General features: G+C 36.5%; 1 protein-coding gene, 1 long non-coding RNA gene and 1 pseudogene across 4 annotated transcripts; all 3 read left to right on the top strand.

Annotated features, from left to right (window-relative positions):
- Nucleotides 1-1565: 1565 nt before the first annotated feature.
- On the top strand, nucleotides 1566-4627 carry LOC113527230 (uncharacterized). The gene is made up of 4 exons (XR_003402853.3): nucleotides 1566-1674; nucleotides 2235-2389; nucleotides 3333-3400; nucleotides 3495-4627. It is a non-coding gene; the product is annotated as an uncharacterized LOC113527230 (long non-coding RNA).
- Nucleotides 4628-9728: 5101 nt separating this feature from the next.
- On the top strand, nucleotides 9729-17849 carry LOC117598653 (legumain-like; annotated as a pseudogene).
- A 1125-nt stretch (nucleotides 17850-18974) lies between these two features.
- LOC113527103 (uncharacterized) lies at nucleotides 18975-25375 on the top strand. 3 transcript variants are annotated; one of them, XM_026914616.3, is made up of 4 exons: nucleotides 18975-19067; nucleotides 19240-19289; nucleotides 20927-20969; nucleotides 21639-25375. In XM_026914616.3, exon 4 carries the CDS (start codon nucleotides 21996-21998, stop codon nucleotides 24252-24254), a length of 2259 nt encoding a protein of 752 aa, XP_026770417.3. In that variant the 5' UTR covers nucleotides 18975-19067; nucleotides 19240-19289; nucleotides 20927-20969; nucleotides 21639-21995; the 3' UTR covers nucleotides 24255-25375. The 3 variants fall into 3 exon arrangements, with proteins under 3 accessions (XP_026770417.3, XP_026770418.3, XP_053094376.1); XM_026914617.3 differs by lacking the exons at nucleotides 18975-19067; nucleotides 19240-19289 and adding an exon at nucleotides 19638-20633; XM_053238401.1 differs by lacking the exons at nucleotides 18975-19067; nucleotides 19240-19289; nucleotides 20927-20969 and adding an exon at nucleotides 19638-20633.
- Nucleotides 25376-26005: the final 630 nt, after the last annotated feature.

Raw genomic sequence — 26005 nt, 5'->3', positions numbered from 1 at the left:
AAGGCAGTATGAAAGCAGTCCTGGTGAACAGGATGACCTAGGCACAGATAAAATAAATCAGCTAGTTACAGCTGTGAAAAAGCAGCAGTCTGTTTTCACTTATAGTTAACAAGAGTTCATTTTAAAACTGATTTTTAAAGGCATTAACAACCTGCATTACAGTCCCATGAAGATCAGTCACCAATTTGAATAAACAGCATAAAAATCACGTATATCATTAATGACATGTGATTGGATATATGTGGCCTCCAATCCTGTAAGAATAATTCCTGTCCCTATAATTAGATATACAGTAATTAAACATACAGATATATATTTTGTTTTTGGATAATTGGAAGTTTTATAGTTAATAATAAAGTTAATAATGTTTGCTTAACACTTAAAAGAAAGTGTGTGACGGAGCCCGCTTGATGAAAGATCATGTGTTATATATTGTTTAATCATTTAGGAGTTATTTGTTGTAGAGTTTTCTTTACTTTGCATCTCGTTTCTTTACTTACACTTCGGCTTAACAAGGAACAAAATAATTCATGATTGCAAATCCACCAATAGCAGTAAAAAAACAAACATGCGATGCTGAAAGGCAGGACACAAGTGTGTAAACTTAGCATGTTGTTTAATAATGAACGTCATAATGAGAAACACGAGGACAAACACAGGTCAGAACCATGAAGTCTAACCAGAAATACAAGACAAGAAATTACAGCTCAGTAACAATGACGAGACTTCACAATGAGACAAAGACACACAAGGGAATAAATAAATCAAATTAATTGAGAACACACTCCAGTGACATGACAGGGGCAGGTTCTCAAATCAAGACATCTGGCTTATAAAACAGCACACTGTGGAGTCTTTAGTATTTTTTTATGTATTTGTATTCATTTTAGTTGATTGTAGAAACATACAGATTTTTATTCAGTCCCAACAAGGGCGTAACAACTGGATAATTTAATCAATTCATTAATATAAAAGTTGGCAATTTGAAATGGATAAAGACAACAAATATAAATTGATTATTATCAAAAAAGGACAGACATCTGGTGTGTAAAAATAATTCAGATTTTTAAACTGATGTTTTAACAGGCTAGCATGGTGATACTTTGACTATTGTCTTTCTCTACACCATTATTTGTGAATTAATGATAGATCTACCCGAGATTCTGAACAAAGCTGGTCACGTATCAATGGGTCATAAATTGAAATCATATCGTAGCAGATTCAGTGCTATCATCAAATATCGAACGTATCATAATGTATTGTGTGGAAGCCTAAGGTTTACACCATTAATCGTCAACATATCTGTGCTAAAAAATGATATAATGAATGAGTGGTATTGTTTTTGAGGATTGAACTTTTAAAAAAAGACCTTAACAACCATAACAACTCTGAGACTCTGAGATTAGATTGTGTAGACAGCCTTGCATGTCTAGGGTCTGAATATTTTAGTGTTGAAAGCTGCGTCTCTGGAAATGTATAGGATTCTTTAGATGGTGTAACCTGTTTAGCTGGTGTAACAAGGACTTACTGTCAAGCACAGGAATGTGTTTTGAAAAACAAACAAAAAAAAACTGAAAGCAAAAGTTGTGCTAAGCTGGTGATATAAAAGCGTTCCTGTGTAAGAAATCCTCCATCTGAAAAGACTCCGTCCATCCCAGGGTGAGAAGTCGTCAGGTAAGCATCTCTCAGTGTTCATAGCCTGTTGTAAAGTTTCAGTTTACAGCATCATAAAAAAAACAAAAAGCAACAAAAAAGAAATGAATTCGGACCGGAGTGTGAACTGAAAAAAAAAAAAATACAATGCAAGCCCTGATTATATCATTACAATTCATTTTATAGTAAAAGTGTGTAATTGAGTCAAAAGTTTCTTGAAATCATTGCCAAATTATTTGTGCCAGTGTACTGAAAGTGTATGTAATATAATATAATATAATATAATATAATATAATATAATATAATATAATATAATATAATATAATATAATATAATATAATATAATATAATATAATATAATATATCTGAAGTAATGACCGTGTGGTGACTTTAAATTCTGCACATAATTTTTTTTTGAATATTTAGGTAAATAATGCTAAAAACATTAACTGATGGATTTGACCTGTATTACTTTAGCTACATGCAGAAAACCCCTGTGTGTGTGTGTGTGTGTGTGTGATGAAGCAGAGTTATTGTTTTAAATATATATATAACTAAAAGTGTTACAATTCCATTTCCAGAAGAAGAGGAGACCATGAGTCACCATCAGTGCTGTAGATGCGCTTGCTCTCAAAGCAGTTCAAACAACCAGGTGATGCCATACAGATCATCAAATCAAGTCGCCCTTCCAGGAGGCAATAGTTTAAGGCAAATTATGACCACGCCTAATCATGAGGTAATTTTATTTTTAACTTGATTTATCTAACCTGACAAAGTTTACAAATGTGGATTTTTGTTCAGATTCAAACAAAAAAATCTTGATTCACTGAAAAAAAAAAAGAAAAAAAAAAAGAATTAGGATCTTCAGATATGAAAATACACTATATGGTCAAAAGTTTGTGGACACCTGACCATCACACCCATGTGATTCTTCCCCAAACTGTTTGAAGCACACAATTATATGGGATGTCATTGTACGCTGTAGCATCACAATTTCTTGTCACTGGAACTAAGAGGTGTAGTCCAAATCCGTTCCAGCGTGACAGTCCCCCTGTGCACAAAGCGAGCTCCATGAAGACATGGTGTGTGAAGGTTGGAGTGGAAGAACTCGAGTGTCCTGCACAGAGCCCTGACCTCAACCCCACTGAACACCTTTGGGATGAACTGGAACACCGACTGAACCCCAGACCTCCTCGACATCCCAACATCAGCGCCTGACCTCACTAATGCTCTTGTAGCTGAATGAACACAAATCCCCACAGCCACGCTCCAACATCTAGTGGAAAGCTTCCCAGAAGAGTGGAGCTCATTATAACAGCAAACACACGGGGAATAAACCTGGAATGAGATGTTCAATAAGCACATATGGGTGTGATGGTCAGGGGTGCACATACTTTTGTCCATATAGTGTAACTTGAACATATTAGATTAAATTACCAGATATACGATTATTAAACCTATTTCTAGACATTTTCAATTATTTCAAGCTTAAATTGTCTTGTTCTATTGACAGATCATTTTGCTCCTTTCTAGAAATAAATACTTAAAATTAGAAAAAAATCATCTGACAATTTCAATCTATTTCTAAATCTAAACTATTTCAATCTTGACACTTTTTTGATTTATATTATTTCTGTTATTTGTGCAATCCTGACTCTCACTCGTTCTTCCTTCTGCAGACGAAATTCCACATGGAGCGCAAGAAAGTTATTTACGTTCTTACTGAGAATGGACTGGAGCCTGTTACGTATGCAATGCATTTGTGTTACAATACTCTGTTTACAAATAATCTACTCAGTATCAGTTTCTTTATGTTTCATTTTTTTTCTTGTTTCCATCAGCATCACAGAAGAAAGATCATACCGGGTAGAAGGAGACGTGGAATTCTGGTGAAGAAACAAAGCAGGGAAGCAGAAATAATCAATCTCAATCAAACTCAACTTCTGCTCAGGCCATGTTGCTGTTTTTGTCTGTCATCATAATCCATAATCTGTGTTGCTTATTAACATAAGTGCAATTGTTCTCAATATTAACATAAATTACTTCAGTAATCTGGTCTTTGAAAACAATTTTTCTAGCAAAAAAAAGAGGTGTTAAGAAATGGGTTACCTTTTGTTAACTGCATTATATTGAGGATTGTACTTTTTTATTTGGCTAAATATCAAAAACATACTTTTAACTTTTAAAAGCTCTATCTCAAATGGTGTGTTTAAAGTTTTAAATACCTTTAGGAAAAAAGGCAAATCATTACATTATGCTACTAATGCTCTCATGTTTTAAAAAACTTGGCTTGGTGAAATATGGGCTGTTTCAATTTTAATTTTTAGCTGATATGAACCAAATAATAATAATAATAATTGAGCTCTTGGTTCTAAAAGTAGCTTCGTCTGACCCGGGATAATTTCTTTTCTTTAGGATTGTGTGAAGAATGTAGATAAAAATTCCTTCTTGTAGTGAGTACATAAAATATTAATTACTTAAAATAGCATTTTATCCAATATTTCTGTGCATTTATTATGGTTCAAAGACCGCTGACTCTACTTCATTGGGTTAATTGAGGGAGAAATAATCAACCTGAGAACCAGACTAGCAGACTGTAGCGTGTTAACTGCATTAAGTGCACAAAAATAATTCTAGCTGTGTAAAAATAGTAACAGCTGAGTCAGTCCACAAAGTACCTCACCTATATTTCCATAAAAAAAAATTAAATGATTAACAGACCGACGTCCGTGTGGGTTTCCTCTGGGTTCTCTGGTTTCCTCCCAAAAATGCTATGCTAAACTGCCTCAGGTGTGAATGAACTGGTGCCCTGTTCAGGGTGGATTCCTGCCTCACACCCAGAATTCCCAAGATAAAGTGCAAATATCGGAATATATGTTGAGTAGAGTACTTTGTTTATTAATGAACATTTAAAATGTCTCTATAATTGGGATGAGGGATGTTACTGTGAAATAATAAAGCATGTAAAAATATATATGAATTCATGTTTGATTTATTTGCATTGTTTAATATGAGTAATAAAACACTGACACTGTGCTTAAAACCAGTGGAAAATAAATTCTTAATCTTTAATCAGGATAAATATAGATTAAAGAATACTATATAAATATATCTATTTTTTTGAAATTTTAACATTATTATCTATATCATTATTATTAAATAGATATTATATAGCATTATGATATCATTGTTATGAACATTATTATCTACAATATTATCATATATAATAACTTACTATTTGCAAATGTAATTAACATCTTTGTAATTTTTATATATCAATATTAATGTAATGTAGGATGTTAAATTCTGAGCATTTACAGTACATAAACAATGAAGAGAACATTAATTTTCATGTATGTAAATATAGAAACGCAATTCCCAAATGAACTTATTATTTATGGGAATTATTTAGCAACAAGTACATGGACCCCTTACGCATACTAACTTCCAGTTACGTGTAAGAAGGTATTTACGTTTCACTACTGTAACACGAGCTCAGAAAACATCTCGGGATGTTTAGATGTTGTACTTACGTCCTAATCTTAGCATTACCAAGCAAATATTTCATCTCAATATTACGACTCGTGCACTATAGCTTCAGAAATGCTAAAGACCTCATGGTGAAATCTAACACCATTCTGACAATCAGCTGTAGTTATGCACAGTAAATCAGAAATAAGGGTCATATAAAGATTATATGATTTATTTTTGTTAGGACTTGGACTATCTTGGCCTCTAGAGGCCGCTATTGCTTCCGTGTTTTGTGTTTTTGTTTTGACAGCCATGTGCTTTTGTTTTTCCATGTGCCTTGTGCCCCGCCTAGTCCTCATTACTTACACCTGTTTTCAGTTTGCCCCCTTGATTTGTTTGTGTATTTATACCCCTCAGTTTGGCCTCTTGTCACGGAGTCTTTTTGCTGTTATGTTTAAAACTAGTAACCTCTGTTCCGTGTTCCTTACTTATGTCTTTGTGTTGTTTTTGGTACTTTGCTTTCTTGTGGACTTTTTGGACTTTGTATTTGCTGTTGTTGGATCTTCTGAGTGTTTGGATTTTTGCCTCTTTTTTTTCTGATTTTTGGTTTCTTGGACTGTGCACTTTTGGATTTTTAAAAAAAAATCTTTTCCCTTGTATCTTCTGAGCATTTGGATTATACTTTTGTTATTTTTGCCTTGGATGTTGGATTTTAATTAATAAACTGTTTCCTTTACTTACTCTTGCCTCACTCCTCTGCCCTTCAGTCATTCCCCTGGTGGCCTAGTGGGGGTTTGCTGGATTACTACGCCGGCGACCCGGATTCGATTCCCAGCAAAACCCTAACAATTTTAAAAAATATATCAATGAATACACAACCAATTATCCAAGTATTAGTCAAGTCAACAAAAGCACTGATATTTCATTCAATAGATTTCTCACTGGCCTGATTTGAGGTTCTGATTGGCACATTAACACATTCCAGGCATCTTCAGAATTCTGTAATAGTGATATGTAAAATAATGAAAAATGATACCATAATGAAAATAAAAAACATCACACTCTGATGATGATGCAATGTAGCCACATTCTCAGTAAATTACTTTCAGTAATACTACTAATTATATTCATTAACATAATTACACCCACAGTGTTACTGTGTCACATCACCGTCACATATCTATCATACCTATGAAGCATTATGATATGATAATTAATATAACCATAATAATGTATCAGTGCTTGGATAGCACGCATAGTATAAATTCTCCTCGCTCTAGGTGTTGATCAACACACAGATCCATTACATATTCACAATCTCTGATGTTACCCCAGTCTTACAAAGATGTGAGTCAGTAAAGCCTGTGAAGATCTCTCTAAAGATCTGCCTTCAGTCCTCCTGCTCCTCCTGCTCATCTCAGGCTTACTCTTATACCTTTAAAATACCTGTTACTTTCATGTTTCACTCGTCTCAGGACCATATTTCAAGTGGTCTGTAATGTTTCACAGAATAAGGAAATGTCCAAGACAACCTTCCCATATTGTAGGCAGGTTAAATGCTCTGGGTTACTGATAAGAAGGTTGGAGGTTTAAGCTTCCACTGTTGGGCCCTTAACCCTATCTCCTCCAAGGGTGCCGTATCATGGCTGACCCTGCGCTCTGATCCCAACCACCTCACACACTGGGATAGGCAAAGAAATGAATTTCACTGTGCTGTAATGTATATGTGACAAATAAAGGCTTCTTCTAAAAGTGTTTATTGGCTGCTGAATCTTCACAGGGAAACCTTATGCTCCTTCCTGAAGTCTCTGTCCATGTAAACAGATCCAAGCTCATTCTTCTTTTTTATTCTTAGGGTATAGCTCAGAAATCATCCAGGTTCATGTCCCTCAATTCTCCTTTTTTCCTCTTAAGGTATGAGTCAGAATCCATCTTTGCGGTTTCTTTGAATCGAAGTCAGACCACAGACAACTGCACAGGAATCATTATGATAACGGCAGGAGGAATAGGCTTCTCTCCATGTCCCATGAAGTCCTTTTTCTTGATCACAACATGACTCTGGTCTGAAAATTGCAGGCAAAGCGACCTGCAAATCTCCAGCAGGGACATGACGGCTTACAGCCACAGAGGTGTCAATAGTGGCCAGAATCCACAACAAATATAATATTTTTGGAAAAGAAAACTATACATACATAAGTGAAATATACATTGAACATTAAACAAACAGACAAAAAGATGCTATACTGCTATACTATATCATTCTGGTGGTATATTTTTTATTCCTGTTATTTATACAGTCCTGACCCTCACACGTTCTTTCTTCTACAAGTCAGATACCCGATGGAGAACAAGAAATGTTTATGTTCTTACTGAGAATGGACTGCACCCTGTTAAGTACATGGCAAACTTCTGTTATGATAAATTACAATGCTAAAATTAAATACTTCAGCCTCAAGGAAAAACATCAAATCACTATGAAAGGAAACACTGACCTCTAGTGAAGAAGCACAATCAAGCAGATTTGACTGAATTTTACATATTTAACAGAAATGTAACTACAATTAGACTAGGGATGTTTAACCTGCGGGGGGGGGGGGGGGGGGGGGTTGGGGGTTTGATTCCCGCCTCCGCCCTGTGTGTGTGGAGATTGTGTGAATGTTTGAGTGTGTGTACATGCGATTGTGGCCTGCGATGGGTTGGGACCCTGTTCAGGGTGTCCCCCTGCCTTGTGCCCCGAGTCCCTTGGGATAGACTCCAGACTCCCCCGTGACCCTGTGTACGATAAACGGTACAGAAAATGGTTGTATGGATGTTTACAGAAGTGCTTTGCTTCAATATATTACCATAAATGTCATCAGTAATCCTAGCTCTTAAAGCAGAAGTGACTACTGTTTAACTATTAATGTTTTTTAGTTCTGTGTGATAAAATGTCCTACTCTGATTGTTTAGTTTAGCAAATGTAAAAATATATACGATAAAAAGATATTTAGCTTCAGCTTAAATGTGTTAGGTCTAGTGCTCACTCTGGAATGTCTCAAAGTCTATCCTAACAGAAAGAGAAAAATACAAATATGAATCTTTGAAATGCCCTTTATGTTCCTTTTTGTTTGTCTTTATTGTCAATTGTTTTATTGCTATAAGACCACCTAATTTTTTTATTCTTTCACAGTTTATGCGAGGTGCTTTTTAAACAAATATAAAACATGTATAAACATGGAAAGATATGACTATTACTGACACAAATAGCAGATACTGCAAAGACATAATAATAACTAAAAAAACAACACAAATTGTTATAAAAGGCAAAAGTATGAGAAGATAAATAACTGGAGGCCTAAGAAGAGAAAAAAGTGAGCACAAACACTGATAAAAATAGATGTGTTGCAGGTTGTACGACGGGATCTCAGTCTGGCCTTTCTCATATTGACGTGTCTGTAATGTGTTATATAACAAGCAGACAAGGTCATTACAGTTCAACACAGATCAGTTCCAGTTTATTCATGTGCACAAGTACAGTGTACAATATGAGATGAAATTTTTACTCGAATGTTCAGATACAAACATAATTATCTGTGTGTGAGGTGAGAGCCAAAACTGCACAGAGGAAGTTCTTAGACTACTTAGAGGAAATGGTTAGGGTGGAGTGACAGAAGAAGTGACACAAACAGGAAGCAAGTAATACATATGGGGAATTTGCTTTGCCTTTCTGACCCGCAAACAGTATTAATGTAAATGTAAATGTTAAAAGGCAGTTCTATCTGAAAGTTTTCTTGGTGATGTTGCCTTGACTTCTACAGTTCACCTTAACTGATTAATTTCTTAATGACATTTCAGACAGTGGAATTTGTGAGCTGGAAGCACTCTATCTTTTTACAGCCTTGCCCTGCTTTGTAGGCCTTAATTAGTTTCATCAGTTCCTGCTTAGAGGAGCCCGTGTTTCTTGAGTCTTAGCACTAGGTTTGAAGTATCTGAGAATTTATGCTTAACCTGAATAACAAGTCCTAAAGAGTCAATTAAGGCCTAAAAGGTTGATTAAGTTCTGAAAATTTAGAACTGGAAGGGTGTCTAAACTTTTGCACATGACATAACTACTGTTTATTTAGTTATTAATATAAATATAAAGTAGCTGTGCCTTAACATTTTGCATGCAACTCTCCATTAAGCCTCCTTACTAACGTCAAGCGTAAAATTGTTCTATTCTTCTGGAAGATCATTCTGCTTCTTTCTAGACATAAATGCTTGAAATAAGTTCAATTATGTTCTAACAGAATAAGACATTTTAAGCTCAACTTGAGTAAAAGTATCTAGAAACAGGCTTAATAATATTAATAATAATTAGTCATCTAATAAAGAAAAATATAGGTTGTAATTGCCCATATTCATGATATTTTTAGCTGTGTAATGTCAACGCCGGAACTGGCATCTAACTACAACTCCCATAACACCGCACGGACTACAAATATGGCCACCACAGACTCCAATTCCCATCACTCATGTTCCAACTCACATAATTACTAATCACGGACACCTGGACTCAATCACACTCAACACTATATAGGATTCTTATTCATCCCATCATTGTGACGTATAGTCGCTGTGTTCGCATGCCAGGCACGGCCAAGGCTTGTATTTAGCTGTAGCCTTTCTGGTTTTGATCTAGTTTCTGCTTTCCTTGTTTTGTCTCAGATTGTGGATTTATGTGCAAGCTCTCTATATAAAGCTTTTATTTACCTGCATCTGTGTCTGTATCTGCTGCCTGGCCACCTGCTAAGCCATCATTTTTTTGCAGTGTATTATTTTTCAGAATAAATCTGATTTTTTTCTTCCTCACTGTTCTCAGAAAGTGTGTATGTTGCATCTTAGTCTGAGTCTCACATTTGTCACATATAGCATATACTACATTGAGAAAATTTAAACCCTTATGTTAATGTTTATTTTACACATCTACAGCAGACGGAGAGTGTTAAGTATTTTAGCCTAATATCACAAGAAATGGAGTAAATCTCCAGCCCACTTTACTGGCTGCTTTGTGTGCAGTGTGCTGGGCTTCCAGGAATATGAATGTGCAAATGCCAGACTGTTTCCCTGAAATCCTGTTGTTAGAGTAAAAACGAAAGCGAGAGTCAGAATGAGATTCCAAAAGAACAGATTGTGGTGATGATGTATGATGATATTGCTAAAAATCAAGAGTGAATATTATAGAGTTCATCTTCTTTTGTTGTTTTGAAGTAGTAGTGAATATTCTCAAGTGAATATTCTGGTTATAAAATCTGATTGGATAAGCTGCTTTTGAAGTTTACCAACCAAAGGTTACATTGTGTGGAAGAGGAATTGAAAAGACCTCCACTGTCAATCCAAGACCGAGTCTAAAGGAGTCAACGCCAAGTCAAGATCAAGTCCAAATGAAAGCGAGATCAAGTCAAGATCAAGATCAAAAACTGTCGAATCCTTTTGACAGTTGTCCAGTTTTTTTTCTAGAAGAATTAATGACTTCTTATCAAACTTTGAACATGTGAAAAGAAAAGACAAAAGGGAAAATAAATTTTGCAAACCCTCAGTCCAGACTAAGACCATATTTAGCAGATCAATGCTCAAGTCCAAGTACAAACGCCAGGTCTGAGACAAGTTCAAGTCAAAACAGAAAACACCTTGAGATGGTGTCATACAGCCCTATTTTTTTAATAATACATTGAATTATTTATTGAACAGGATTTTATCATATTGTTTTGGTTGCTATTTTATAAAAGCATTAAACCACTCAAGCATGACAGGTGTGCATTCCACTGATATTATAATGGAAACGCCTCCCCTATCCCAAGCAAAGTAAAGAAAAGCTGAACGTGACAAAACTATCCAAAAAGATATACATTTTAGTTAGGTTCCTGAAATAAATTAACTAACATTGCAAAAATGTATGGCAAAACAGCCCAAAAATAATTGCTAAAAAAGCTTTAGCATTTTTATGATGTTTGGCCATAGTTTCCATTCCTATCCGATTTATTTTCAGCATTCCGATGGATTCAGTCTGTTTGAAGATTTTTGTCTTCTGTTTAATCATTTCCAGCTATTTCACTTGACTAGTTTGTATTAATCTCAGCATCTATTGAAACCATTTAACATCACATAGTTAACACGAATCGTTCTGGATTTGTAGAAAACTGCCACAAGTGAAAGAGTTTTTTTGAGCAGGTGTGTTTTGAACATAAACCTCACACCAGACCTGAATGTGGATGTGAGAAGACCTTGATCTCATTCAATGTAAAATTTCCAAAATCAGCCTTTAGCCATGTTGTTCATTTAATATAATCCAGGACCATCTCTGCTCCAGTTATGATACTTTGTTATTAGCATTCATACCATCTCAAATCAACAACTGTGGTGTTCAACTGAGAGTTTTAAATGTCTTCTATGTATCTATAGTGATCCTGCGGACTAATACACTACCGCATCTCACTCTGACAGCAGCATCTGATCTCTGATCACAAACAATATAAATTGTTAGTGGTAGCCTTTTGAATAAGGCCAGATCTGACAAAAACGTTATAATGTATTTATTAAATTATTGTATTTTTTATAATTATTTATAACATTTATTAAACTGTATCAATTACAATGTATAATGTTTAACCTAAGTCAGCCCCCAGTGCTTGCTATGCTGAAATGTACACTGTGGAAGCGGAAGCCAACCAGCACAGGGCCGTGTGTGTGTGTGTGTGTGTGTGTGTAAAATAAAACCACTGAAAAACAAGAATAAAGAATAAAGCACCTTTTGAGTTGTTTCAAGTCTGCCTCCAGCATGACGATGCCCCTGTGCACAAAGCGAGCTCCATGAAGACATGGTGTGTGAAGGTTGGAGTGGAAGAACTCGAGTGTCCTGCACAGAGCCCTGACCTCAACCCCACTGAACACCTTTGGGATGAACTGGAACACCGACTGAACCCCAGACCTCCTCGACATCCCAACATCAGCGCCTGACCTCACTAATGCTCTTATAGCTGAATGAACACAAATCCCCACAGCCACGCTCCAACATCTAGTGGAAAGCCTTCCAGAAGAGTGGAGCTTATTATAACAGCAAACACACGGGGAATAAATCTGGAATGAGATGTTCAACAGGCTTTTGACCATATAGTGTAAGTAGCTTATATAACATAATCAATAAAGTAAGAAAAATAAGTATGATATTTTTATGCAGAAATCCCATTCGTGGAAACATAATCAACAGACCAAATGGCCCAAATGTTTACCGTGGGGTTCCAAAGGACTACACTGGAGCGGTAATGTGTTCTGTAACATACAATAAATAAATACTCTATTTATGATTCTGTTTTATAAAAGCACAACAAATCATTTAAAATTTTCCATTATCAGGAGGTATCAGCTGAAAACTTTCTGGCTGTACTGAGTGGAGATTCATCTGCTGTCAATAAAACAGGAAGAAAAAAAGTAATAAAAAGGTAGTTACCATGTCTATTAGACTTATTTACCAATTCCACGTCTAAGTCAACTGCGCTTTTACCCCATATTCTCATTAGTCAGAAGGTGTTGATTAGTTTTCTATAACGGCTGCTCTGACGTTAGTGCAGCTGCAAATCACAGGTTTATATTAATGTGCTCGTTCTAATACCTTATCGTTTATATAGTGTCATGTAAGATAGGTGAAAGAAGAAGCAATTGCAGTAAGAGTTTATTTTGAAAAAACAGGCAGACAAATCCAAATCGTAAGGCAAAGATGAAATCAAAAAACAGGCAATGATCAAGTGATGTGCAAACCACTCAAAAAGGGCAAATCTAAAATCAGAAAACCAGATGAACAGTACACAATAAGTGGCTTGGTAAGGTCAGGTAGTCACACACTCAGTGTTACTTCGCAACCGGCTGAATGTTCATGGTCTGTTTATATAAGTGCAGGTGTGATTGTGAACGTGTGCATGGTTAAAAGTCCGGTGACTGTCAACATAATTGTGTTCATGTGTTTCGGGAAGTGAAGTCTGAGACGGCGGTGTTTGAAGGCCGCTGTGTGTTCTGGGAAACTGAGCTCTCGGTGGATGTGGGAGTTGACCTGACATACAGTAACAGCGGTGGGCGCTCCACATAAATGGATTATAAAACGTGTGTAATCGTTGATAAGGAGACGTTTATTTAACATTTCTGGAAGGAGTCTCCAGTGTCAGCGCTTTGTAATAGTCAGAGGTAAAGCTGTAACTTTACGTTCTATTTCAGTCATCCTAACTGCTAGGGACAGTGTTTTAAATACTACTACTACTAATAATAATAATAATAGTAATAAAATGGGTCTTTTCCTTCTTCCTCTTCTTATTTTTTTCATGCTGTCTTTCAGTTGTCAAAAAGATGTTATCTTCATCTACTTATCAGATCATGGAGGTCATGGAATCTTTCAGTTTCCTCATTCCACAGTAAGTTTAGTCAATTTTCTTCTCCTTCTGGACCATATTCAGAGTTGAGTTATATATGGACAAAAGCTTATGGACACTTGACCATCACACCCATATGTGGGCTTTTTCTAAACTGTTGCCACAAACTCTGAAGCACACAATTGTATAGAATGTCTATGTGTGCTGTAGCATTACAGTTTCCCTTCACTGGAACTAAGAGACTCAAACCTGTTCCAGCATGACGATGCTCCTGTGCACAAAGCGAGCTCCATGAAGACATGGTTTGCCAAGGTTGGTCTGGAAGAACTTGAGTGTCCTGAACAAAACCCTGACCTCAAGCCAACTGATCACCTTTGGGATGAACTGGAACACCGACTGAACCCCAGACCTCCTCGACATCCCAACATCAGCGCCTGACCTCACTAATGCTCTTGTAGCTGAATGAACACAAATCCCCACAGCCACGCTCCAACATCTAGTGGAAAGCCTTCCAGAAGAGTGGAGCTCATTATAACAGCAAACACAGGGGAATAAATCTGGAATGAGACATTCAACAAGCAGATATGGCTGTGATGGTCAGGTGTCCACAAACTTTTGGCTATATAGTGTAGTTATGCATAGTGAGGGTTTAATACAGAAATTGTGCACATCAGATTTCAGATCTCACATTTAACTTCAGACTTAAGTACTATTCTGAGGTTAAGAAGGTTAGAGTTATGCAAAAGACGACAAAAAAGACAACAGAATTCTGGATGCCATTAATCCCACTCTGGGTGTCTGCTTCTGAAGAATAAAGCCACCAATGCGCATTTATCACTCTTTTAGTAAAGTTGTGTTTAAATGTTTGTGTAAGTCAAACCAAACGTAACATTTTCTGCCAGATTTATAAAAGTTTAGGAAATGCTGATTTTCTTCGTACTTGTGTGTGTATGTTGATCGCCCATAAAGTGCAAAGCATGCTCCTGAAACAGCTCATTTGCATTTAGTGACGCCAACAAAATGCCATAAAAGTTAAAGCGCACAGAGAGCTGGAACCGTGAAATGACTACTAAATAGTGACAGAAAAGACATAAATATAGAAGTGCAAATTATTTTGACTCACTTTCATTTCAGTAAAAATCTGATTGATCTTAATTTATGGGTTTTTCTTTATTTTTTATATTCTTTAATTAATGTAGTTTAAACAACTGGGTTTCACAAAATTTTCTGTTGCGTTCAGTGCGGCCGAGAGTTCCTGACTGTTAATGGCCTAAATGTCAAAAACCTTTCACATTTCTCAGTGAAAGCAGTGACAGCATTGCAGCTCCTTGATTCACCAAACTGAGGAAATTTCATTTTTAAGGATGTTGGGATGCTGTCAGCTGTACCTGCAGGTGGGGCTGGGGTGGAGCCCTGTTTGCACTGAAATGTGCATTGTACTAATAAAAGTATGTAATAATGTATAGTGAAAGACATTTTTTTGCAAAAAACAGTTAGGTAAGCACCATCTTCCCTACACCCGCTAGCTAAATTTAGTGTGAAGAAATTGGCAACAACTTGGTGAGAATATCTCGAGATTCTTGATATTCTTATACTGTAACTGTACAATACTGAGGTCATGAAATGGAATAATCACGCTTTCTGTTACAGCTTTACGCACATGACCTCATTAACACAGTGACAAAAATGTCAGCAAATGGCAAGTTTTCAAAGGTATGGATCTCATTCAGCGTTCATTCAGCTACAAGAGCATTAATGTTTCGATTTGTTTATATGTCTTTATATTTCCTGATCTTACAATCAGAATTGTTTGCACAACCTGGTCAATGTTTGCAGATGGTCATTTATTTGGAAGCGTGTCATTCTGGATCCATGCTGGAGGAGCTGAGAGACAGCAACGGTTAGTACGATATCTATTTACTGCAAAGTCATAGTTCTGACGATATTCTCATGTGTCTGAAAAGCCTTTAACCTTTTGTTTCAGTGTATGCAGTTGCAGCATGCAGGCCTGATGAAAGTAGCTATGCTTGTTTCCGTGACCTGTACAGAAATGCTTTTTCTTGCTGATGTCTTCTCCGCTTTCTGGCTACACCACACCAAGAGAGTTAGTGTTTATAGTGTTTTTGATAAATTACAAGTATTTCTATACCACAATAGTGTGCTCTGGTTTCTAATCTTACCTGTTTGGAAAGTATTTGAAATTCAACACCACTCATTTTTTTGCTGTTCTTCTCTTCACTCTAAAGGTAAAACTTACCACGACTTCATTTGGGGAACAGTTTTCCTACCTGTTAGAAAATGTCAGTGAGGCTGTGCAACAACGCCGGAGGAAAACTCAGACACCGTGTAACTATGGTGACATGGTATGTACTATAAGGATAAATTAAAATCTTGTTTCTTTTCATGATGGCTTTTAGCCAGTTAGGAAATAAAGTGAAGCATTATGTAGATAAAAACAGTTCTAATTTCCAGCTTGATTCCAAACAATTAAAATCTAATACAATTCATCTAAAGTGTTTTTTTTTTGTTGCTGTATAAGAAAACAAATTAACAAATGAAAACTGTAAACCTATACCAAAAATAAAACGAAATACGAATACATTTTATTAAGTGAAATTTAGTTTTATTTAGTGAAATTTTTATTTTGTGAAAGTTGTTTCTTACTTACTCAACTCTACCTATAGAATTTACTCCAGTTACCGCTGAGTGAATTTCTTGGAAAGTCATCCAGCTCCATCAGGAAGGCCTACAATTCCCTGATCCAGAACTTCCAAGGGTTGGATGTGGTAGACAATACAGACGTTCCACTGATAATCATGGAAAACAGTATTAGAAATGAACAGAACCCAGGAAAAAGAGAGACTCTCGAAAGACGATATCATGAGCTTAAAAAAGTGAGTAAGCCACTTCTAATGTGCGCATTATTTACAGTCCTTATTTCTGAATGTGTGTAGAAATTACTGTGGGTCAAATGATGATCTTACTGTACCCTTATCCTGATTCTGACTAAATTAATTTATCAAACAGATGAATGTGAAATTAATCAACACCTTACCATGTTATAATCTAACATATATGAAAAGACATTTACATTTTGAAATTCAGTTGAAATTACAATTCATTTTGAATGTTTTACAAAAATTGTATATTATGATCACATGTGTAGAAGAGGAAGACAGTGGATGAAGCGCTGCAGAAGATTGCTGAGCGCACAAACGCTTCACGAGCTCTGAGTGAAAAACGGGAGGTGACTCGCACGTACGAACTCAAAATCGTGGCTGAGCATTTTAGGAAAACTCTCTTCAACTGGGAAAAGGAGCAGGTACGTTTGTCTGTCTCTTTGTTTGTTTGTTTAACTAGTATAGAATTCAAATGTGATGGGGTAAGAGTGCTTACAATCCTTTCAGACAAGAACTAACAAAGTGAACAAAATATGATTTGCTTTTTGTTTGATTAAGTCAGGCAAAATCAAAACAAATAGCAAACAAACTAAAAGGAAAATTTACACTCTGATTTGGATGAATGATTATTCATGCTGGAGTTTATGGTTTGTTTATGTTTACTTGTATAGTAAAGCATGTTAGTTATGGTAGAAGTAAAGCAATATATGGCTGTGTGGGTCATACTGACTTTCTCTCTCTCTCTCTCTCTCTCTCTCTGTGCAGTTTGTTGTCACTCGGCAACACCTGCAGGTTTTAGTGAATCTGTGTGAGCATGGGTTGGAGGTTGAGAGGTATGTGATGAGTTTCACTTTTTCAGGATTTAATCTAGTCCAGTCATTTCTAATTTCATTTCCAATTTCTTTGTTTCCGTCAGCATCATTCAAGCCATCACCCACGTGAGCCGGGAGATGACTTTCTGAAGAACTCACACACGAGTTTATACATTTCATTTATTCTGGTGAACCAAAAATCATCATGGAGTATTGGTGATGAAAATTGATTAACCCTTATATATACTTTTTACTATATTCAAAATCATGTAGCCTTTGCCTTTAGATATACTTTATATGTGTTGGAGGGTTCTGTTGTTGTTGTTGTTGTTGTTGTTGGGTTTTTTGTTTTTGTTTGTTTTTGCAGCTTAAAAAAAAAACGTATATTTGTTGTTGTTTTATACTTATAACAAGAACTATCTATCTATCTATCTATCTATCTATCTATTTATCCTATTACATATTTAGAGATAAATCTTACTAAAAAATAAATACCTATTTACTGTAATACCTGCAAATATACCGCAACATAAGGGTATTCTCTTTTTTTTTTTGCATTTTGCATTTTTTGATGATTTTATAAAAAAGTGAGAATAATAAGATCATGTTTGCTCTGTGTTTGTATGTTCTTGGAAATTTCTATATCTGCATTCTGATGTCTGTGAATGCAAGTTTTTTTTTTTTTTTTTTTTTTACAAATAAAATGGTCAGTCTCGTATCCACCAGCAGCTCATACCATCCTTCCACCCTGCAAGTTATTGCTCTCGGGCTCAGCCTAGTTTCCATAACAGTTATTTAAAAAATACCAACATATCAAGCTAAATATCTTGAAAATAGTCACATTTATCATTTCTTTCCTATTAAAAGTTTACACTAATCCAAATGTAAGATCATTAAGCCTGTTCATAGACTTTTTTTACTCATTTTAAGCATTTGTTTCTAGAAAGAACTAAAACATTCTGCCAACAGAATAAGAACATTTCAAGCTTGAAATAAGTTAAAAATGTCCACGAAGAGACTTCATGATCTTATACTTGGTTTATTGTAATCTTTTAATAGGAAACACTGCATAATACTAGATTTGACGATATTCATTTTCAAATATTTTCACTTTTTTAAATATTTTATCACTATTTATTTTGCAGTGCATGGTGCACAAATCAGATGTGGATCTTGCAGTTTCTTTTATAAAGTAAACTATATTTATTATATCAGTGTTATGTTCTTATGTAAGTGTACTTTGGGTAAGTATCACTCAGGTCATGGACTCAAAGTTTCCTTCCTTCCTTCCTTCCTTCCATCCTTCCATTCATCCTGTGGTGACATGTGAGCACTTCACTAAACAAAGATAGGAAATTCAGCCTTTTATATTTCAATAGGTGTGTGATGGGACAGAGTATTTGACAATTCTCACAACAAGCAGAGAAAATCTTGTCATTTTATTGCAATAAAGTAATCACAAAGCTAAAAAAGGGAGTTAGCCTTTCAGTAGTACTCTCCCATCTCTCTTCCTACCCCTGTTACTGCCTCACTTCCTGTTGCCGACAGGAAGTAGCAATACCTATCATCCACCCCCAGGGGAACACAGAATACAGAAACATACAGTACATTGAAACAGACACTGAAACAAATCATATAATGACAAGACTGATACATTATCTAATACTTTCATATATGTCACTTTACGGCTCCTACAAGGTGTGTTTTATATTGTTTTTCCTTTCATTAAAGTTCATTAGTTAGAAAGCTCTGCCAAAAAAAGCAGACTGAATGTGAAAGTGAAAGTAATGTAGGATGTATAATCTGAAGCCATGTGTCTGATGGTGCATTTGACCTGAAACCAGCACATGAGAGGGGTAAGAATCTGTACAACATTTCATGCTGTTTTAAATGAGATAAGGTTTTCAGACAGAATTCTTTATTAATCAACTGCATTTACTATTTGGCATGTTGTGCTATAACCCCCCAGCCCTCTCTCTCTCTCTCTCTCTCTCTCTCTCTCTCTCTCTCACTTTCACTGTTATTCAGTTTCCAGTTACTTATTTCACTCAAGAAGAACAAGATGAAGAGAAAAGCAGGTAAACACGACACGATAAATCTTGCTTTCATAGATCCAGTACTAAGTGTTTGATTAGAACATTAGTTTAGTAGAGTTGTGAAGTAATAAATGCCACATGTACAGGGCCCTCCACTAATATTGGCACCGATGGTAAATATGAGCAAAGAAGGCTGTGAAAAATTCTCTTTATTGTTTAACCTTTTGACCTTTTGCTCAAAAAATTAACAAAAATACTCTGCTTTCATGGATATCAAACAATTGCAAACACAACACAGGTTTATCAAAAAAAAAAAAAAAAACTTTGTTAAATATATGTGTGGCACAATTATTGGCATCCCTCTAAATTCATATGAGAAAAATATCTTTGAAGTATATTCCCATTGAAATTTTACATTTTTTAGTACGCCTGGGTGACTAGGAACAGGAAATTTTTCAACCATGACTTCCTGTTTCACAGGAGTATAAATATGAAGTAAGACATAGGCCAAATTCCTTTAGTCATTCATCACAATGGGAAAGACCAAGGAATATAGCTGTGATGTGCATCAAAAGGTTGTTGAGCTCAAAGTTTGTTGAGTAAATTGGGAAGTGGCTATAACAAAATAGCAAAAGCATTGAAAATGCCCATTTCCAACATCATAATTAAGAAGTTTCAGTTAACTGGAAATGTTATGAATCAACCTGGAAGAGGACGTGTGTCTATATTGTCTCAACGCACTGTGAAGAGGATGGTTTGAGTGGCCAAAAAAATCTCCAAGGATCACAGCTGGAGAATTGCAGAGGTTAGTTGCGTCTTGGGTCCAGAAAGTCTCCAGAACTACAATCCGACGTCAGGAAGGGTTTCAAGAGTTTCAAGGGTTTGAGAATGTCTCACTTGAAAAACACCTTAATTTATAGTTCCTAGCCCAAAAGAGAAGTTTTGGGAAATTCATCATGCACATATATATAAAAAAGAATATTTCTCTCTTCCTAACCGGCTACAGCAGCATTTTGAAAAGTTACAGTGAAAAGATACACCTCATCACCTTCCACTCTCTCAGACGGATATTTACTGAGAGAAAAAGCAGACGGGGGAGATGGGGAATATTCAGAGCAGGGGGATGACCTCAGACAACTCCAAAAACAGGAGGCTGACTTCATGTGAAACTGAAACTGGTTTCCTAAGTTGGAGAAACAACACTATTCATGGATATAATCATGAGTAGGAGTGATGGGGGTAAAGTAGGTCATCTGAGCTTAATGTACAGGATTTGTTTTAGAGAGTTGGAGTTAACCGCTGAAGAGAAACTTTAATAACTTCTCATCTCTCTTTGACTTTTTAAGAAGACTTGATAACATTTTCTTCTTCTTTCTACTTCTAATTGTGAGTATGATGGTCTTTCCTGTAATACATATTGTGCTATTATACTATTCCTGCTTTTGGATATTATTCACTATTCTTCTTTATTAGGTTTCATTAAGAAAATATAAAAATGGCTTTTGTTACCAACACCATATTATTCTTGACAAGGATTTTGCTTATGAAAATACTCATTATCATGGAGTTTTATGTTTCATCAACAATAACAACAAAAGAAAAAAATCCAAAATGATCACAATTATTTACATTCTTCAGCTTATTGATAAAAATGACAAAACAACACTAACATTTTCCAGGTACTTATTTTACTCAAGAAGAGCAAGATGAAGAGAAAAGCAGGTAAGCACAGCACAATAAATCTTGCTTTCATAGATGCAGTACTAAGTGTTGGATTAGAACATATTATTCATCATATATATATATATATGATAAATAACTTTGATAAATGAGACCCTGGGTTATTAAGATTTGTGTAGGATACAAAACAGGCAGAAAGGAAACACATATTATGAAATACAAGTGTACTTCAGTTTGGGTATGTTAAATTGGTATTTTTAATGTACTTTATAAAAGTAAATATTTACTGACTGCTTATTTTATGGTCAAATTATACTTCACAAAAATAATTGGAGGCATAAGTTAAAGTATATATATTGTGATTTTTTTTTTAAAAGTGTTTCTGGACAAAGTACAACCCAGTGTTTTGAACTTAGTTAAAAATGCCTGCAAAATTTGGATGATATTTAGCTAAAATTGAAAGTTAAAGTACAATAAAACAACATATGCATTATATATATATATAAACAGTATATACAATACAGTATAAAATATACAAATTAGTAGTGATTCAATACAAATTAGTCTAAAAAAATAACTGGTGCCAAAATAACACATTAAGTGTCAAACTATTTCAGCCCTACTTAAGTATACCATTTTTTCCCACAAGGGTTATTATATGTTGACGTGATAATTTAGCTGATTTAAGCCTTTTTTATTTTGTGACCTCAGGATCTCAGTGTGTGTGAACCAGGAAAGTGTGTATGTAGAGCTGGAGCCAGAGCTAAGGCTGACACCTTAGCTGAAGCAAGAGCCAAGGTTGGAGCCAAGATTTCACATGTCTCAGAAGAGATTGACGCTGAGGGACCATATGCAGAGGCAGGGGCATTCTTACATTTTGAAGGAGGAAAATATGTATTTGGAGCTGGAGCCAGAGTTAAGGTTAATTCAAGACGAGTCAGAGCACCACGGAGCATCGTTTCAGATGAAGTTAACAGTCCAGATGCTTCTGCCAGGGCTAGAGCAGGACAAGACAGAGCACCTCAGAGCATAAATTCAGCTGAAGCTAACAGTCCAAATGCTTCTGCCATGGTTGGGGCTGACACAAAAGAACTAGGAGTTATGGTTGGAGCTGAGATTGCAAGTGCCTCAGCAGAGATTGACACTGAGGGAAGATATGCAGAGGGAGATGGACGCAAAGATTTTGAAGCAAAACCAAGAACACTTAAATTTGGAGCTGGAACCAGAGCTAATATTAGGGCAGGACGAATCAGAGCAACACGTGGCTCAGTAGAGATTGACGCTGAGCGAGCATATGCAGAGGGAGATGGACACATACATTTTGAAGCAAAGCCAAGAGCGCTTAAATTTGGAGCTGGAACCAGAGCTAATATTACGGCAGGACGAATCAGAGCAACACGTGGCTCAGTAGAGATTGACGCTGAGCGAACATATGCAGAGGGAGATGGACACATACACTTCGAAGCAAAACCAAGAGCGCTTAAATTTGGAGCTGGAACCAGAGCTAATATTAGGGCAGGACGAGTCAGAGCAACACGTGGCTCAGTAGAGATTGACGCTGAGCGAACATATGCAGAGGGAGATGGACACATACACTTCGAAGCAAAACCAAGAGCGCTTAAATTTGAAGCTGGAACCAGGGCTAATATTAGGACAGGACGAATCAGAGCAACACGTGGCTCAGTAGAGATTGACGCTGAGCGAACATATGCAGAGGGAGATGGACACATACATTTTGAAGCAAAACCAAGAGCGCTTAAATTTGGAGCTGGAACCAGGGCTAATATTAAGGCAGGACGAATCAGAGCAACATGTGGCTCAGTAGAGATTGACGCTGAGCGAACATATGCAGAGGGAGATGGACACATACATTTTGAAGCAAAACCAAGAGCGCTTAAATTTGGAGCTGGAACCAGAGCTAATATTACGGCAGGACGAATCAGAGCAACATGTGGCTCAGTAGAGATTGACGCTGAGCGAGCATATGCAGAGGGAGATGGACACATACACTTCGAAGCAAAACCAAGAGCGCTTAAATTTGAAGCTGGAACCAGAGCTAATATTAGGGCAGGACGAGTCAGAGCAACACGTGGCTCAGTAGAGATTGACGCTGAGCGAGCATATGCAGAGGGAGATGGACACATACACTTCGAAGCAAAACCAAGAGCGCTTAAATTTGAAGCTGGAACCAGGGCTAATATTAGGGCAGGACGAATCAGAGCAACACGTGGCTCAGTAGAGATTGACGCTGAGCGAGCATATGCAGAGGGAGATGGACACATACATTTTGAAGCAAAGCCAGGAACACTTAAATTTGGAGCTGGAACCAGAGCTAATATTAGGGCAGGACGAGTCAGAGCAACACGTGGCTCAGTAGAGGTTAACGCTGAGCGAACATATGCAGAGGGAGATGCACACATAGATTTTGAAGCAAAACCAAGAGCGCTTAAATTTGAAGCTGGAACCAGGGCTAATATTAGGGCAGGACGAATCAGAGCAACACGTGGCTCAGTAGAGATTGACGCTGAGGGACCATATACAGAGGGAGATGGACACATAGATTTTGAAGCAAACCCAAGAACACTTAAATTTGGAGCTGGAACCAGAGCTAATATTAGGGCAGGACGAGTCAGAGCAACATGTGGCTCAGTAGAGATTGACACTGAGGGACCATATACAGAGGGAGATGGACACATAGATTTTGAAGCAAACCCAAGAACACTTAAATTTGGAGCTGGAACCAGGGCTAATATTAGGGCAGGACGAGTCAGAGCAACATGTGGCTCAGTAGAGATTGACACTGAGGGACCATATACAGAGGGAGATGGACACATAGATTTTGAAGCAAACCCAAGAACACTTAAATTTGGAGCTGAAGCCAGAGCTAATATTACTGCAGGACGAATCAGAGCAACACGTGGCTCAGTAGAGATTGACGCTGAGGGACCATATGCAGAGGGAGATGCCCACATACAGTTCGAATCAAACCCAGGAATGCTTGGATTTGGAGCTGGAGCCAGAGCTAAGGCTAGTGCAGGACGAGTCAGTGCAACGCAGGACGACGTTTCAGCTGAAGCTAACGGTCCAAATGCTTCTGCCATGGTTGTGGCTAACAACAGAGAAGTAGCAGTCATGGTTGGAGCTGAGATTGCCAGTGCCTCAGTTTCAGCAGGTCCAGTTGGAGTGAAGGTTGGTCTTGGGGTTGAAACAGGTGCTCACATCGGCCCCAATGGCACAGAAGTAAAAGTTCTGGGCTGTGGCTTGTCAGTCGGCAGCACGATGGGAGTTGCTGTTTTTGGAAACGAATTGAAATTGAAGTTATGGTAAAAGTAATTTAACAGTTAAAGTAAGTGATTGTTGTTAATTGATCTTCTTTGACTTGTTACATTCATACACTGACTAAATTTCATGACGTGTGGCTCTGAGTTCTTTATACAGTTCTTTATACAACTGTCCTGCACATATTATCAATTACAGATTTCACTGCCAGCTTATTTAACAGCTCTTTGCTCAGATAGTAATGTATTGTACCAGTTCTTACAAAATCTGATTTAAAAATGTGATGATACAGATCAACAGCTTAGGCAATTCCCTGCCCTCCCTTGAACTGCAAGCATTTTAGTTTGTCTCTGTAGTTTCCTGTTTGTATGTTTGGATAAAGAGCATATGGACCTTAGCTTTGTGAAGCCTTACAGTTTGTTTACAGATTACAGATTATCTGGGTATGACTGCACTCTTTTTTAATGGCAAAATGAAGCTTTCTGAAGCAATGAAGCTTTTCTCCCAAAACTAAAAAAAAAAGTTAATTACATGAAGCTGTGTGTGGTAGTGGCATCTTGTGGTCAAAATCATGAAGTGCAGTTCCTAGAGGATGCTGCATTCCAATGCTTTGAAAATATTTTTTAACTTTTTAGTGATAACTGGAAAAAATAAGTAAAAACTTGTGTATTGCACTTAATAAACAAAAGGCAAACCTCTTATATATGTTTTGTTTCATGGTGCAGTACAATTTTTTTTTATAAATAGATAACCTTTTTTGTTGATATCAGTTAAAACATTTTCTTGAACTTCAGAACAGCTTCATTTTTTGTTGGTTCCATAACTACAAAGTATGTGTGTATTGATAATCACTGTAACTAACTCAAACCACTATTTCTTGAATGACCTTTAAAACATGTGCCACAGTTTGCATTTCTTTTGAATCATTTTCCAAAGAGTTTCAGTGTCGAGGGTGACATCACTCCTGCCGTGCCTTGCCTCACTGTTGACTTTATCTGGCCCTCTGGATTTTTTATTGCATATGATTGTCCAGATTACTGACCTTGCCTTGACCATGTTTTTTTTAATTGTTTTAGACTGTATTTGCTCAGTGCCTTTTGCTGTTTAATCTGGAATGTTTTGATGTTAATTTTGCAATAAACCAATATCTAGCAGATGTATCCATATAACAGGCCTGATAGCTGTTGTTACACAAAGAAAATAAAATACTGAAAATAAAATACTATTAACATGCCTCTCTTGTCCATCCTCAAGAGTCTTTGTGGCACACCATGCAATGAATCTAGACACAACTGCTGCTCTGAGAGGATCTGCTGGATTATCAAAATGAATATTAAAGTCTCCAACAATTAATGTTTTGTCTAAAGAAACAACCAGGTTTGCGATGAAATCTGCAAATTCACAAAGGAATTCAGAATATGAGCCTTGGGGGTCTGTAAATAATAATTAGCAGAATCGACTGAATAGACTTATTTTTTTGTGGCTGCATATGATTTATTAGTATAAAGAACTTCAAATGCATTGATCTCCAAGTTTTCGTGTGACACATCGTTATAAATAACAGCATCACCTCCCCCTCTGCCAGTTAGACCGGGCTGATGTATATAACTGGAGTAGTTTCATTTCATTCTACTCATTTGGTTTAATCCATGTTTCTGTTAAACACAGTACAGTAAACTCCTGGTCAGTAATAGTTTCATTAACAATAAGTGCTTTACATGTAAGAGATCTAATATTTAACAGTCCTAGCTTCAGATCAAAGGTGCTGGCTGTGCATTTGGTAGGATCTAATTTTATGT

This window comes from Pangasianodon hypophthalmus, chromosome 12 (assembly GCF_027358585.1).
Source record: "Pangasianodon hypophthalmus isolate fPanHyp1 chromosome 12, fPanHyp1.pri, whole genome shotgun sequence".
NCBI classification, from domain to species: Eukaryota; Metazoa; Chordata; class Actinopteri; order Siluriformes; family Pangasiidae; genus Pangasianodon; species Pangasianodon hypophthalmus.
Note: the sequence above shows the minus strand (reverse complement) of the source record. Positions and strands in the feature narration are given on the sequence as shown.

Excerpts from the sequence above, each read along its gene's own strand:
- LOC113527103 (XM_026914616.3), top strand. The coding sequence starts at position 21,996 with ATGGTTGGGGCTGACACAAAAGAACTAGGAGTTATGGTTGGAGCTGAG.